We start from the raw sequence: 16,420 nt of genomic DNA on the forward strand, positions 1-16,420 counted from the left end.
TGTCACTGAAAGGTGCAGGGGAGGAAAATGAACTTGATTTGGCAGGTAGGTGTTCATGGTACTATTATCCACAACTGTCTCTGCTGATTGACGGCACACACATTACCTCTTAACAGGCATTGTACTCAATTGCATCACATTTAAGTGTATGGCATTTTCACTGAATATTTGAAACTGTTTTAGTTAATAATATTAATTGTGCATAGACCAACTTTCAGCCACAGTTACAAAGTGCTTAATGGGTAATAACCCAAAAGTTTCTATGGACCTTTGCTTATCATAAGCTTAGGTCAACAATGCAACGTTGCTTCTATGTTATCCATTCTGAGGAGGGCAAATGTTTAATCATGCAGAGGAAAACTCTTGCTTAATTATAGATCTGAAAACCAAAACACAGGACTCACAGGCTGAAGATCACTGAGCCCCAAGGATCAGAGCCAGAACAGAAGCTCAGCTCTCTTGTGGCCTTGTTCTCTGCTCTTTCCACCCTACCAAAGCACCCTTTGCCTAATTTCTATCTACTGGGTGGCACTTGGTCTTAAGGCTGATGGGGATGCACATTTACACTGCAAAGAGTATTGAAGCAAGGAATTTTACTCAGTATTTTTCTTTTGGAAAACCGAACATGCTTTATTTCATTTGTTCACAATTTATTTAAACATCTCACATATACAAAATAGGTACAATTTAATTTTTCTGCTTGTTCAAGAAACAAGGCTTGTTTGGAACCAAGGAAGAGAATGAAAATTAGACTGGCAGAGAGCAAATTCTGAATCTAAAGAAGAGGACAACTTTGGGCAAAGGATCTGCATTTCTTTAGTTGGGGATAAGGTGGCAAATATAGATGATAAATCAAAATTTAAAAACCACACAATACAACTCAACACAGAAGAGTATTTCATCTCAAATTCTTCCAGCACCATCAACATTCTTCAAGTATCTGAAATACTGCTATTTAGCACCTTTGTAATATGAACAAAACAAGTACCTCAGTTCGTGTCTGTCTAGGTTAGCACCTATGAGGAGGACCACACTCACAGGAAGGTCTTATGAGGTAGTTTAAACCTTCAAAAGTTTGGGTTTGAAACTTCCCTCTATGGAAGATATTCAGAAGCCACAAGTGGTGTGAATGTTCATGGTTTTTATTTTATTTTTCAACTTTTATTTTGGTTTTCTTACAAAGGTTGACATTTCCACAACAGGTGTAAAAATGTTGAAAAAAAAATTTCCAAACCTTGTGGGGGAGGGTGGATTGTATTGCACCATGCTCTGATTGAGCCTTCTCTTTTGCTCACAATTTAAGCAAGTAGATTGTGCAGATGTGCAAGGGAAGAAGAAGAAGAAGAAGAAGAAGAAGAAGAAGAAGAAGAAGAAGAAGAAGAAGAAGAAGAAGAAGAAGAAGAAGAAGAAGAAGAAGCAGAAATGGCAAAGAGAAAGTTTGTTCAGATTTCTTTTTATGTTTTGGTTTTTAATTTAGGTTTGAGTTCATTTATTTGAAACAGACTGGGCCAACATCCAAACGGATTTCTTGGTCAGCATCACCAATGTCCAAAGGTGCAATATCAAGGAAGGGCAGGCGAGAGGGCTTGTTTGTTTTGTATTCAATGATTGTCTTCCCCCATTCGTTCGTCTTTTTCTGTTTTGAAAAAAAGAAGGGATAAGATACATACAGTAGCACTATTTCTACACTGGGTTAACATCTGAAACTTAAGATTTTAAAATAATCACTTCTTGGCTTGTCCAAATCATTCTGAAAACATGTGTCCCAGATCAACAAATTATCTTTGAAAATGAACCATCAGAGACTTTCAGGGAAAGTCTTCCTGCTTAGCCTCTGTTAAATGTAATCTAGCATACATTCCAAGTGGCTTATTCCTACAACATTATTTTCAGGATTTGTGGTGTGTGTGTGTGTGTGTGTGTGTGTGTGTGTGAAGAGGGACTTGGGTGGATATGCAATACTGCTGTGAATGAATGTTAAATTCTATTTATAGCATATTATAGATAATATATTATATATTTTTCATTTACAAGGAAAATTATATAAAAAAGTAAAATATATGCCATACTAAAAAGTAAAATACCTACAACTATAAATTATAGTTTAGGCCCTTTAATTCTCAAGCAATTTTTTTTTTTTTTTTTGGTACCAGGGATCGAACTTGGGACCTTAAGCTTATGAGGCAGGCAGTAGAATCACTGAGCTAAATCCCTAGCCCAAGCCTCCAGCAATTTTAAATTCTGGGCACACATTGCTGTTGAAGAAACTCATATTAAAGGGAAAAAAAAAACTAACACATGGACATAGTAGTCATTTAAGTATTTCAGAGTACTTCAGAAGCCAATATCCGATAAAATCTCTGGATTTAGAACCTAAATTTAAATAAATATATTTGTGCAAAAAGATCAGTCAGGTCCCTCATTCATCTGTTCATTTAATGGCTAAACTAGAACTCTTCCTACCGCACTTCCCCCGGTAAAAGTTATTCCTCTGTTTCACTGTTACTTACAGAGCAGCCATCCTCAAGAACAGTGTACGTGAACCTGCTGTTACCCTCAGGGACAAGTTCAACATCATTGGAGCCTTGCAGAATGACAGCCTTATTCAGGCTGCCAGTCTCCTCATCCAGGTAGGCAACGCTGTTCTTGCAGTGGTAAGTGATGTTCTGGGAAGCATGGTTGGCCAGTAGGCGCATGAAGGCAAGCTGAGTGGCCATTTCCTTGGAAGTCACGCCTTTTATTTTGTACTCAAACTACAAGGTAAATAATACGGGAATTCTGCTTAAGTGGAGGACTCAGGTACCAAACATCAAAACAATAAGAAGAAATAATGGACTCATATTCAAGCTTTAAGAAAAGGCACTCTGAAAGGAAACTCAATTTACTTGTGTTTGAAAGAAGCCCCAGTCCCCTAGAAGGACATCTGATCTAAGGCCATCTAAAAGCAGCTATTTCAGATAGGTGTTAATGAGCCTGGTTAGAACAACAGAGCGTTAAGATAGAAATCCAAGCCTTTTTCTTTCCTGTAATTCTGTGATATACTGGATTCTAATAGATATTTAATAAAGTCAATGAACAGATTTAACTAAAAATTCAGAAAAGCTGCTCAGTTTTTGTCAACACACATGCATGGTGTGGTGCTATAGAGAGGCCAGTGTACTTTTACACTACATGATGTTGTTAGACTGTTTTGTCAATTATTAAGTCAAAATTGAATAATAACTTTGAGTTATATGGCTCTATCCCATCAATCCATATTTTAATGTGTAACCTGGGAAAGAGTTGGAACCTGAGAGCAGGTTCTTTTTTTGTTTTGTTTTGTTTTCTTAATAAGACCATTTTGGTAAAGATTGAACACACAAGTAACTAAAAAGGAAACAATCACAAGGAAATAACAAGCAGCAGAAATAGGAATGACTGTGCGATTCCTCACCTGGGTACCACCATTGATGGTTTCTCCTAACCAGGTATGTGTCTTGGTCTTGGAGCTCCTGTACCAGTTCTTGGGTGTGATGCTTTCAGGTTGGGCCCGGATACAGGTCTCGCCGGTAGAGAAATCACAGTACACTTTGATTGCATCCATAGTGCAACCTTGGTTAGGGTCAATCCAGTAGTCACCTTTTCAGAAAACAAGATCCAGATCGTACGACATCTTACTAAGCATAAACTAAGCATAATATGCATTCTAGTAATAACCAGTCAAAGACATTGACTCTCTTAAGTGACATTTTGGATTACACTGTCGTGTCATCTGCCCCACACCTAAGGGGAAGGGAGTGGCTCTTTTTAAGATCAGACAGTTTCTTCTCTGCTCTGCCCCATTCAAAATCAAAATCAAATCAAATTGTTGCCACGAAGGGAGCAAAAACGTATGGTAAGCTTGAGGATGGGTTCTGGTTGGGGGAGGAAAACGATGCTTCGTGAATTGGGTGTGATTTTGTGTAGTGTGACTTCTTCCTAGGAGCATCTGCATTGTGAATGTCAGCGGGAACTGACTCTGAGAAGCTCTGGCCACCTAGACCTACCACTGCTCCACTCTGGGTGGCTGAGTCTCAGGTCGCGGCATGTGCGAGCGGGGTTCTTCCTCGAGCCCTCAGGAGTGAGGAGGGTCTCGATCTGGTTGCTGAGCGATTTCAGAGTGGCATCGACTTCATAGTCCTTGGGTCTGAGAGAAGGTGGTGAGCGGGGCTGGTCAGCCCTGTAGAAGTCTCCATCAAAGCCAAAGTCATAACCACCGCCGCTTGCACCAGGAGGCCCAGGGGGGCCAGGGGGACCAGGAGGGCCCTGAGAAGGTCAAAGAGGAGAGGAGAGACAGGAGAAAGACATCAGCAGCAACAGATTTTCATTTAAACTTCATACACAAGTGTGTTTTAATAGGCAGAAAAGAATGAAGTTCATGTAAATAAATGACTTTCTTCCAGGCACACTTGCAGACATGGGCTTGAAAAGCCCACTGAACACAAACAATTTTCAGATCTCTCTCGTCCTCCCCTGCTTCTCTCTCTTTTTACAGTACTGGGGATTGAACCAGGGCTTTTGCACTGAGCGACATCCTCAGCCCCCTTTTCATCTTGTGACAGACTTTCACCAAGTTGCTAAATTGCCCAGGCTGGACTCATAATTTCAACTCTCCTACTTTAGTTTGCCAGACTGCTGGGATTACAGGTGTGTATAACCACACCCTGCTTAGACCTCCTAAATATTTACAGTGGGTCTACTTTAATGTGTTGTCAAAATTGACTGGTGGTAGTCTGAAGAAAACATGCCTTTGCTCACTGAAGTTCTTTATTATTTTCCCAAATCATACTCACAGCAGGTCCTTGGCTACCCTGAGAGCCTCGCACACCAGCAGGTCCGACGGCACCAGGCTGTCCAGAGTGACCATCTTTCCCTGCAGGACCAGAAGGACCAGCAGGACCCTATGGGAGAAGGACATTAAAACTAGACAGTGAGCAAAACCCTGAAAGGTTCATCAGCCACACTAGCCCAATTTCAGAGATGAACCATCTCTTGGATTCACTTACCCTGGGACCAGCAGGACCCACAGAGCCAGGAGCACCTTGATCACCATGTTGACCCTTGAAAGAGAGAACAGGAAAACAAATCACACATTCAAAACATGTGTCAATAGATGATAGACTTCTGGTTTTCAAATTAAATGGAAAATTTTAGTTTCAATGGACTCTGGATTAAGAAAATTGAAAATAAAGTAGGGCTCTTTTCTCCCATTACATCTATTATATTCAATTATTTTTTTCAAAAGCCCTTTCAGCAGTGCAACACTAGCCATTCCTCTAATTATATTTATTCTAAGTGGGGCTGGAGGACATTGTTGCCAGGAGATTTTAATACATGTATGTTTCTGTCTCCCTTAACTCTCAACTTTTTGTGTTGGGATAAAATAGTGTTATTCCAGAGACAGATGGAGTTGGCCAGAGAATGGAACATTGATATGAGGCAGGATATTTTAGACAGTAGCAGGGGAAATCTGAAGACGGTCCCTCTGAGCTGGAGGCTTTTGAGGTTGGTCTGCACATGGGATGGGCACATTTTACTTACAGCGAGACCAGGGAGACCTTGAAGTCCATTGTGTCCCTTCATGCCAGGGAGACCTCTGGCCCCTTTATCACCAGCCTCTCCCTTGTCCCCTCGGATGCCTTGTGGGCCCTATAAGAGAAGGACAGAGAAGACTTTTACCTTTTAAAAAATATGATGCCCTTATTTTCACAAATACTGTTTAATCCATTTAGAAACATAATCTGCAGTATACAAAGGTCTGCATGGGTTCTCAACATTTCTGGTAATCTGTTTTAGTTGAGTTGTTTGCAGAAGGACTAGATCCACATGGGTTTTAATACAAACAAGCAGAAAAGCTCTAAAAAAGACCAAGTTATTCTATCAATTATGAAAACTAGCCTATATATTATCGACGTTTTTGGTTTGTTTTTGAAATAGGGCCTCGCTATGCAGTTCAGGCTGGACTTGAACTCACTATGTAGCCCAGGTTGGCCTCGAATTCATGACAATCCTCCTGTCTCAGCCTTCTGGGAGGGAGTACAAGTGTGCACCTCCACATCTGGCTCTGTCTACTTTTTAATTTAATGGTTTGGTTTGATTATCCTTAGATACTAATTTGTATAGAAAACTTCACCATGTACATACGCTAGGACCTCTTGGACCAACAGCACCAACGGGACCGACAGACCCAGCAGGACCCTGTGAATTGGAAAAGACAAACACAACTCCTTTAGTCCAGGCTCTTCTCCCGATGTCCCCTCTGCTCCCCAGGTGTGAGGTTAGAAGTGAAGCCCAAGAAGGTGACAACATGAAGGGATGGGGATTTATAGACTTACAGGTTCACCACGGTTCCCATGTTTGCCGGCAGGACCCACGGGGCCATGAGGACCTGGTGCACCTGCAGCACCAGTGGAGCCAATGTTTCCAGGGTAACCACGCTCTCCCTACCAAAAGCAAAGCAAAGCAAAACTTAGCATGTCTGGCCTGTATCTCACCACGTTAACATGTCAGAGAGATGGCAAAGTGTACTGACCTTGTGTCCAGGTTGACCATCACGACCTGGGGGACCATCGTTGCCAGGATTGCCCTATGGAGAAACCGTGCAGATGAAGGCTTTTCTTTTGTGACCACCAATGCTTATGTTTTGACTACCTGCCTTCACCACCACCAGTGCTGGAGATTGAGCCCCTTTCAGACTATTAAAAAGTAGGAGTAAAAATTTATCAAGAAAGATATTTATGGAAGTATTTTTACTAGTTGGGTCCAAATTTAAACTGTGTTAGATCTGTTCCCCCATCCCAAGTAATTTTTCCTATTTTCACTGCTCAGAGAGGGGCCTCACATGCAGGTACTATGGAGAAGTAGACTGTCTAGATCAGAAACGTGAAGCAAGAGGACTTCCACTTCGCACATGAAGTCATACACAGTGGAAGCCTGCTTCGTTTCATTTTACAAAGTAATTGTCGAACTCACGTCACGACCAGCTTCACCGGGAGCACCGTTGACTCCAGGACTACCCACGTTACCAGGGGGACCACGAGCACCAGGAGGGCCTGCAAGGCCCAGAGGACCAGGTTCGCCCTACAGAGGGCAAGGAGATAAAACAACAGTACTCTCACCGGATGGGATGCTAATTCACCCTCCCCAAACAGCCCTGGAGTTTCTAGTGTGAGGAGAGAAGGTAAATTGAACAAGTATGCCACCACATGGCAAAAAGTGTCACTTGTGGCATCTCGCCTTCCTTCTATGCACTCAGGAGGCCAACCTCGTGTTGTGTTGGAATGTTGCTGTCTGTATGGGGAGGCTAGTTGCATCCAATATATCCCAAATAAAGTGACTTCATAAAGTTGATAAAGTTTATAGAGATGAGATGGATCCTAGTTGCTGTCACAGAGAAGGTTAAATGAAATGATTCAGAACTTCCAGTATCTCATTCTTCCTGCAGGATAAATGATGCCAAAATCTCATATTGCAGAGGAGTAAATGCAATTAGAGCTTATATCATTCTCAAGCTCGCAGAAAGAAGAAAAATCATTCTGCATAATGTTATGCCATGTCTTTATAGTGTGTGTCTAAGTAAGGTGGTATTAAAGCTTCCTAGATAAGTGACATGTGATCTGTATAAAGAAAACGCCATGAATAACAATCTTAAGTGCAGTTATTCAGTGATCAGTCTGTCACACTGAAGTGGCAGCTCTTCAAATCTTTTATTATGGTAATGAGAATGTCAAACACTTACCGAAGAACCAGCGATACCCGGCAGACCACGTTCACCTCTAGAGCCAGGGAGACCCAGAATACCAGGAGCACCAAGAATACCCTGAGGACCTGGGTTACCAGGGGGTCCCTAAACAAAAGAAAAAAATCCTGAGTATCACGGGCAAGGTCCTAGCTGATGCTGCTAGTTAGACTGAGGACTGGGAGAGTGAGCTCTCTGTAGGACAAGGTTACCGTGGTGGGACACCTCCTATTATTCCAACACATCCTTGGATGTCTTTTCTCTGGGGACAGCAATGAATGTACATAGTGGCATGTATTTTTTTTTCCATCTGAGAACAATGGTACAACATTTAAAAATACGTAGTTCAGATTAACAAGGCCACTTGGGAAAGGTATAGTTTTCACAGAATCTTTGCAAGGAAGCACAGTTTGGCCTTGGCCTCAAAGGTCTCATAAGGCACTTTTCAAGGCAGCAGTCATGCTGGGCAATGCGTACTTAAAGGAATCGGTAGCTTACTGAGATTGATTAATTTACAGTAAGGCGGTCACAGCAGTGGGATCCTGTTCCAATCCTGGACCTTGGGTGCTCTCAACAGCTTAAAGGGCTGCTGTGGTAAACAGTGAATTCCTTCATTTACTGTTGTTCCTATTATGTGCTTTTTGAGCATCTGCTGAACTCACAGCACCTTAATGTGTGTTGGATTTTCTGGCTCAACTGAGCTCTACTTGAGAGCTACAATATTGATCAACAAATACACGCCACCTAAGGATTTGTGCAGGGGCTTTATTTTCAACTCAACATAAGGTATTAAGAAAAAGGAGTCTGAAATCACTTACAGCAGTACCAGGCTCTCCAGCGGGACCCTTCTCTCCAGCAAAGCCAGGGGGGCCACCTGCACCTGTGTCTCCTGCTCGGCCAACTGGACCTTGGTCACCACGAGGACCTCGGATCCCTTCTTTACCAGCAGGACCAGGGGGACCAGGAGGGCCGGTGATACCCTGTGATGTAGAAAGTCAAATGTACAAAGTCATTTACTTCTGTTCATTATCATAGACCGGGAAGACAGCAGCAGATTTTTCTCTATATAAAGATGCACTTCATCAAACAGCAAAGAAATATCCTGGCCATTTGGGGAAGGTTTAGGCCTTTGAAAAATTGTCATAGAAAGAAGCAACTTCTGTCTTCTCCTGAGAAGGTAACAAAGCAGACAGATGAGACAGAGTCTCCGGACATCTTCGTGAGCAGAGGCAATGCCACACTGCTAGTACTCTAGCGTACTGGAATCAGAGCTATGTGGACTTATAGGAGTGAGTTTGAAGTGAATAAGACTTTGGATTTTGGAGTACTTTGCCCACTTCTTTTTGAAGAAAGCCAATGCCGGCATTTGGTTCATAATTGAGAGTCACATATGCTCTCAACTAGGTTTAATTAAATGCCTATGGGGAAAAACCTGCAAAAGGATTCCAAGAAATCAACATCTTTGCTATTCTTTCCCGGAAACCTTAACCAGAAGACTTAATCCTTGGTAATTAATTAAATTCTCTTGAGTCCCGACAGGAGAGTCTGAATCAGAATTGAATTAGAGGCCAAACCACCTTTAAATTCAGGAACAATTACACTTTAACAACAGAGGCAGAATGTTAGCCATAGAGGGTAATTAGATATAGAAATATCTGATATGTGACTAAAATTATTTTTTTACATTTTTAATGAAGAGATCATGCCCCCTTAAGGGGACTGACATTTGCATAAATAAAAGCCTCTAAACTGGTATTATAAAATCTAATCTGTGGTGGTTTTGCCTTAATGGTTCAGAAAAACTGAGTGGAAAAGTAATAACAAATATTAGTGATGTGTTTAGAGTTTTTATTAGTTTCCTTCCAGAGGCCAGATCTAAATGAAGACCTATGTTTTGAGGGATGAACTTACAGATGGTCCAGGGGGACCTGTCCGTCCAGCAGCACCAGGGAAACCAGTCATACCCTAAGAGCCAAGCACAGAAAATTCCCCAGTCAAACCAATGCCAAAGATTTGGATGAGACATGAATTTCTTCTTCAACAAATCCTCATGTGAGTGGGAGTGGACTGAAGAATAGGTAGTAGGCACCTTTACACAGGTTATCTTTTAACCAGGACGCTGAAGGCCTCCTCCTCCTCAGCTTCCTTATCAGAGGGGCCAACAGTTACCATGTCCACATTTTGCATTAAGGTCTGGTGCTCCCTTCTGAAATGTTAACATGTCATCTGGTGGTTGTAAAAGCAAGAAAACCACATGTGATGCCACCTTTGCACATTAGCGTGTATCCATCAGCAATCACCTGACTGGGTGCTAGAGAAATGGATGCTGGATAAGTAATGGTGTGTGTAGAGGAAGGGACAAGTGATCCGGAGGTGACTCACTGCCCAGGGGAAGAATCAGTGGAGATGCTGGGGAACTCTGGCCCTCCAGAGAGTCAGGGCAACTGCACTGGCTGCAAAGGGGAAGGACTTTGGCCAGCCAGAAGGGAGGCGATAACTAAAGGAAAAAGAGCGCCAAAGAAATGTATTATCCACTTCACATTTAAACTGCTCAGGGTCGACTTTGTTTCCTACCTCCGGTGAGGAGGCAGTAACATACCTTGTGCTGAGTTTCAGGGGAAATTAATATCCACGTGACAGACCTGAGCGGCCCCAATATCAGAATGACTCTGATCAGCATGAACCTGAATCTCAAATATCTCATCATAGCGCAAATTTACCAACGATGTCAAAACTTTCAAGTTGTCTCTAATAGATTCCGAAGAGGGAAAATTGAACAGAATCGACTGTAAATACTCACAGGAGGACCTCCATCACCACGACCTCCAGCAGGACCAGGGGGGCCATTTGGACCCTAAATGCAAATGAAAAGATTGAGTCAGATCAAAAAACATCGAACTCTTCTAAATGATACTCTTTTATTCAGGATCATTCCTTATTAGAATAAAATTCAGAACTAAGCAATAGATGTCTTTATCACATGAAATGCTCTTATTTTAATACTATAACTCTTATGGGTTCTTGAAGAATAAGACAATATTTACAAGACTTTTATAAACTGTAAAGTGGTATGCAAGTATTAGCTCTTCTTTTTTTTTTAAAAAAAATCATCTTCAATCTTGTATATTCCCTGGAATATAGTAGGCACTTGGTGACGAATGTTGAATTCTAAAATCTCATGGGTGACTACACAGGCTCTGTTGACCACCAGTGACATCAACTTACAGAGGGGCCTGCAGCGCCAACAGGGCCGGTGGGGCCGACACCACCATTTTCACCCTTAGGCCCTTTAGTGCCTCTCTCTCCTTTAGCACCAGGTTGACCAGCAGCACCCTGTGGGAAAAGGAACAGTTACAGCTTGGCATTATGACTCACTGTACCCTCAACGTGCACTGTTTTAAGCGTGATGCCCATTATGTGTTACTCACAGCGGGACCAGCAAATCCATTGGGGCCAGCAGGACCAACTTCACCACGTTCACCCTAGGTGTGAAAAGGGATTTCAAAAATATCTTAGCAACCCTAGGTTTATGAACATTTAAAAGTTGTGATGTTTTTGTGTCCAGATGACCCAGGTTTCTACTTACAGGGCTACCCCGAGGACCAGCAGGGCCAGAAGGACCAGCAGCACCAGCTTCACCCTGTAATGGGACCAAAGATGAGTTTGTTAATAGGCTTCACATAGATGCTCCAGGAAGCAGGAAGGAGTGAGCACAGTGCAGACAGTGGGCTCTGGTCAGTTCGTAGTTGCCTTGAGAGAGATAACTAATGTACATCTCAGAGTAAAATGAAGCAGACTCTTATTCTACTTAATGTATTCATTGTGAGGATCGAAGTGCTACTGGTTGTAGACTTGCCACAACACTATAAATCAGTATCCATAATACTAAGAACAGGGCATTTTAATTTTGAGATGGACACAGGGCTGATCTGTTTGCTGCAGTCTGTACAATACAATAAATAAGGTCTGTTTTAAGTGGGCTGCTCGATACGAAATGGGCACACTATGTATTTCATTGATTTTTTTGTTTGTTTTTTACAATTAAAGGCTTTGAGGAGGCTTAGTGCATTAGGATATTGTTAATGGGCAACAGGGGGAGTCTTTAAAACAAATGAAAGGGATTAAAGTATAGATCAGATCGCTGGTACATCTGTATGAAGTGAAACACAATTTTGAACACACAACATTCATTTCCCGCTATCCTGTCAGAACATCTTGGTTTTAAAATAAGTGGACTTTATTACAATCTGTAAAAATAAATTGCTGGGTTTCTTGGGACTAGGGTGGGCAGGAACATTTAGATACTGCTATGAAATCAGAAAGTCACCGCTCAGTGAAGACACATGCTTACCCGGTCACCTGTGGCTCCAGCCGGACCAGGGGCACCTATAGCACCGGGAGCACCCTAACACCAAGAAAGAGATGTGTCTTGTTAATAACACTTCATACCATGAAAAGCAAATCTTGTCACTCCTCACTGCTGTGCTTTTACACTAATAGAACATTTTTATTGCACACTCTGGTTGGACATCAAGAAAACCTTCGATACATTTTAGTTCTAATTATCAAGATGACTAGAAGCCACTTTCAGGAAGAGAGAATTTTCCTGTAATAAAGGCAGTGGAAACGTGTACATCAAGGGCAGGCTATGAGTTTAGGAGATCTGAACTCTCTGCTTTTGTAAAATTCCCTGGAGAGCAGAGAAATGAGCAGCTTTGTTAGGAGCCCTCAGAACGGTGGGATGGGAGGGCGTCAGCACTGTGCTGCAGGAGTTATCAGCTCCCCGAGGAAAGGTGAGGAGAAGAAAATGAGGCAGACTGTGGCTCGAAAGCGCCATGATGCTGACACCCAGGCAGGGTAATTATTCCATATGGGGTTGTCGTTGGCATCTGGGGCATTAACAGCTGATGTGTGGGGCTGTTTTACGATAAAGTCCTAGGGCACATGTGTGCATGAGTGGGCCACCTTGTTAAGGGTGCTGGCATTTTAACAGGTAAGAGGGTTACTGTTTACTTTTTAAAGCCTATCACCACTTAATTGACTTGCTTACTATTCTACTAAACCTAGGGCTTTGGGTCTGCCATTTGTAGCTGGTATATTTAATACTAGCAAAGGTAGAAAATTCAGGATGTAGTTTCTTAAATTCCTGTTGCGTTTTTCTTTTGGCATGTGTAAGATAATATTATTGGTGATGGATCCAGGAAGAAATGGAATACTATTTCACTAAACTTGACTCCTTTTTTCTAGTTGAATTTTGGAAACTTTCTCAATTCAAATCGAATAAAACATGTTAAACAAAAATCAAAGTAGAAACAAACATAAAACCAAATTCTACTTACACGAGCACCGTCCCGGCCAGTGTTTCCGGGTTCACCTCTGTGACCGGTTTCACCCTGCAAGTATAAAGCAAGAGAGCAGTTTTCGTTTTCTGACCACATTTTTTTGAAACCAGATCAATCTAAAGTGTTTTTTAGAGAAGATGCTATTCCTTTCATCATTTAAAGTTTTTAGTAATTTCTCATTTCTGTACCATTTTATAAGATGTTGACTGAAGGGAAAAATCAGAAGAAAAATAATTGAAGCCTCTTTTACAGATTATTGTTGCACACCTATTTTCCAATTTCCATACACCCCTCTGGCACATAATCAAGCCAGGTACCAATTCACGTGGATAGCACTGGAAGGCACCATCACAATGGGCCGCAGTGCCTGATCACTCTTACGGCATAAGTAATGCAGCAGCACGGTTGACAGCTGTTCAATAAAGCTCTTTCCCATTAATTAGGGCAGGATGAGGCATTATTGTTAGTGGCATTAAAATGAGCCTCATGTATTACTCAACACCATCTGTTTGCATGAGATTCCATGGTAGCAAGGAATTTTGCCAGATATGTGAGTTTAGAAGTGTGTAGGTGCTGGGTGGCAGAGGGAAATGTGAATAGGTAGATATAAAATGCTACCAGACCTCCTGCCAAAAGTGTAAAAAATTGGGCACCCTTGTTCTAGAGTTCATCAGTAGCATGTATTGAGGTTCAAAGTTGGGAACAGAGCGTACCTTTTCTCCTTTGCCTCCAGGTATGCCAGCAGCACCTCTCTCTCCTGGGAGGCCACCAGGACCAGATGCACCAGCGTTACCAGGAGCACCAGCCACACCGGGTTCACCCTTGAGTCAAACACATGTGAAGTCAGTTATTGCAGCAGCAAAAGAAGAAAATGAAGAGTCAAACCCATGAAGGATTCCAATTTAAGCATTTAATAGATGGTACTCGTGTCTGCTAAGCATCAAGAAGGAAGGCCACTGAAAAGAGGGAGAACGTGCTGGGAGATATTGTTAATGGTGACTAAAGAGAAGAGAGTGGAAGGGGGTGGCTGTGCTTCATCTAAAACCAGCTCCAAATCCTCTTAGGGGAGACAGGAACAGAAAAGAATGGGATGGAACAATGGAAAGCAGAGAGTGAAAGAAGTCTGCCCATGTAACCTCCTCAAATATAAATCTCTTAGTGGAAAGAGACTTCATCAACTGGGGAGATGTTTGTGTTTCAGTCTCCTTAAGAGCAGAGATCACACCTTCTATTTTTATATAAAGTTCTGCAATTCTCCATACTTCAGGAGAGAGAATAAGAGGCTATTGACCAGCCTTTGAAAGAATGGATCCCTTTGAAAGTCTCATTTCTTCTCTCCCTCTTACCTGGTTTTCATTTTCCCTTATAGTAGCTTTCCTCATACTAAACTGGCTTTTCACAATTTACCTTTACATTTTTAAACTTGAAGATAAGAATTAGAAATAATACGAGTCATCTTCTTTTTATTGTGGCTAAAGTGTCTGTTTTTCAGATAGGCATAATTTCCTCTATTTTCAAATCTAAACCAATTTTCAACCGTTTTCAAACCTAAACAGATTTTATTAAGGAACAAAAGTTTTCAGACTTATCTTCTTGGGGTGAGTGTAGTATTAGTTCATTTTCATTATTATAAATTATTCTATTATTAAAATTTACTTTAAGAAATTTTACCCTAGAAGAAAAAATGAAAACAAAGTCTTTGCAAATAGGGAAGGGTGGAGGGGGTGCAGGGAGGGAAGGGGTATGGGGAAAAAACAAGAACCAAGATACATCATGTAAAGGTGCAAGATCCCAATGATGAATGTATTGTTTGTATTGTTTGCCTTACACGTACCAATAAACTAAATGGGGGAGGTTTAACCTATGGGTGGGGAGATGTCAGGAGGGTAAAAGTTTGTTCTCTAAACAAAAATAATGTCTGAATGTATAGGGATAGTCCTTGATTTAAAAAAAAGCATAAACGACATGATCAAAAAGTTGAAAACTATACCAATTCATTACGGCTTGTAGAATACGAAGATAACTATACTTCCAGTTTTCTTTTGGAATAATTCAGAGCCACTAGAATAAAATTCCTATTTATTGAGGTGGAAATTGTCAGAGAACTGAAAATAAATGAAAATCTGAAAAAAATTACTGTATTGTGAAGGATCTATTTGTTCTAGGACACACGGAAATCTATAAAACAGAGTGTTACCTTGTTTCCGTCAGGTCCTGGGGGTCCAGAAGGACCTCGGCTTCCAATAGGACCAGAGGGACCCACAGCGCCACTTTCGCCTGGTGGACCACGTTCCCCCTGAAAAACAGCAGTTAGAGGAAGTCATTTTCTGATTCTACACACCATAAATCTAGATTTTTAGTCCTGGTTTGGAAACATTTTAGGAAATTAAGTTTTTTGTTCCTAATTTCTCCACTCGCGAAGTGATGGGATGGCATGAGCTAATCTCTAAAGTCGAATTTTGTTTTAATATTCTGGGACTACAGTTCCAAAATTTGTTGCTTATAGACTGTGACATTCACGCTTTAGAATTAACTTTCTTGTTTATTAATTATTTATTGGTGGTCTTTTCTGGGATAGGTTTAAGGTAAAAAATACACGCCAGTTATTTGTAAACATTAAAGGAAAGATGGTAGCATTTTAGTTAAATAGCAATGTCAAGTACAAATAAGAATTATATTTTTATAACTATCCCCTTTTATAAACTCATACAATAATGATGTAATAGTTATAATATTTAACATACACAATATATATATGTGTGTATTTGTAACTTGTCTATCATCTCTCTAAATATCTCCCAGCTTGCATTTAAGAGTATTTATCATGCAGGTCCACACTGCTACTATATCAAAAGGCCTTAAAATAACTTTATTCTTTGGTACCATAGCTTCTGAGACTAATTTAGGGCTTCCTGTGTACATGGTAACTGGCAACATAATGGGATACTTTAGAGGCAAACCAACATTCCAGCTATGTTAATCTCCACAAACTAAAATTTTATTTTCTGCTTTTATGATTTCTTCAATGATTTTTTAAAAACTCTTACTTTTTACTAGAATATGTTTATAGTACATAATGATTAGATTCCTTGTGAGCAGGTGGTACGTGGACATAACATATTTTAATTCTTTTTTCATTCCCTTTATTTCCTAATCTCCCCCTCCCTTCCTCTCTTTTTCTCTACAAAATTAGATTCATGAGTTCAGCTTTAGTCTTTAAACATCAAAGTATACTAGGAATGCATTACTAATCTCAATATGGTGTTCTTTTTTCTTGGCTCAAATTGACCCACTGTCATAAATTATCCTGCTATATAAATTG

The 16,420-nt window shown here is 41.0% G+C and overlaps 1 protein-coding gene across 1 annotated transcript in view; it reads right to left on the bottom strand.

Moving 5' to 3' along the window:
* Positions 1–1,427: 1,427 nt before the first annotated feature.
* The window catches only part of Col1a2 (collagen type I alpha 2 chain), a 35,564-nt gene continuing 20,571 nt past the window's right edge, over positions 1,428–16,420 (bottom strand). The window contains exons 31-52 of the mRNA XM_010603444.2: positions 15,296–15,394; positions 13,812–13,919; positions 13,096–13,149; positions 12,108–12,161; positions 11,343–11,396; positions 11,185–11,238; positions 10,982–11,089; positions 10,557–10,610; positions 9,668–9,721; positions 8,575–8,736; positions 7,757–7,864; positions 6,991–7,098; positions 6,551–6,604; positions 6,354–6,461; positions 6,163–6,216; positions 5,560–5,667; positions 5,025–5,078; positions 4,812–4,919; positions 4,026–4,284; positions 3,434–3,618; positions 2,511–2,753; positions 1,428–1,636 (exon numbers count right to left, since the gene is read on the bottom strand). Coding sequence (XP_010601746.1) covers positions 1,490–1,636; positions 2,511–2,753; positions 3,434–3,618; positions 4,026–4,284; positions 4,812–4,919; positions 5,025–5,078; positions 5,560–5,667; positions 6,163–6,216; positions 6,354–6,461; positions 6,551–6,604; positions 6,991–7,098; positions 7,757–7,864; positions 8,575–8,736; positions 9,668–9,721; positions 10,557–10,610; positions 10,982–11,089; positions 11,185–11,238; positions 11,343–11,396; positions 12,108–12,161; positions 13,096–13,149; positions 13,812–13,919; positions 15,296–15,394 — 2,337 coding nt within the window. The 3' untranslated portion in view covers positions 1,428–1,489. The remainder of the gene's footprint in view (positions 1,637–2,510; positions 2,754–3,433; positions 3,619–4,025; positions 4,285–4,811; positions 4,920–5,024; positions 5,079–5,559; positions 5,668–6,162; positions 6,217–6,353; positions 6,462–6,550; positions 6,605–6,990; positions 7,099–7,756; positions 7,865–8,574; positions 8,737–9,667; positions 9,722–10,556; positions 10,611–10,981; positions 11,090–11,184; positions 11,239–11,342; positions 11,397–12,107; positions 12,162–13,095; positions 13,150–13,811; positions 13,920–15,295; positions 15,395–16,420) is intronic.

This window comes from Fukomys damarensis, unplaced genomic scaffold (assembly GCF_012274545.1).
Source record: "Fukomys damarensis isolate Sample0158 unplaced genomic scaffold, DMR_v1.0_HiC HiC_scaffold_4, whole genome shotgun sequence".
NCBI lineage: Eukaryota > Metazoa > Chordata > Mammalia > Rodentia > Bathyergidae > Fukomys > Fukomys damarensis.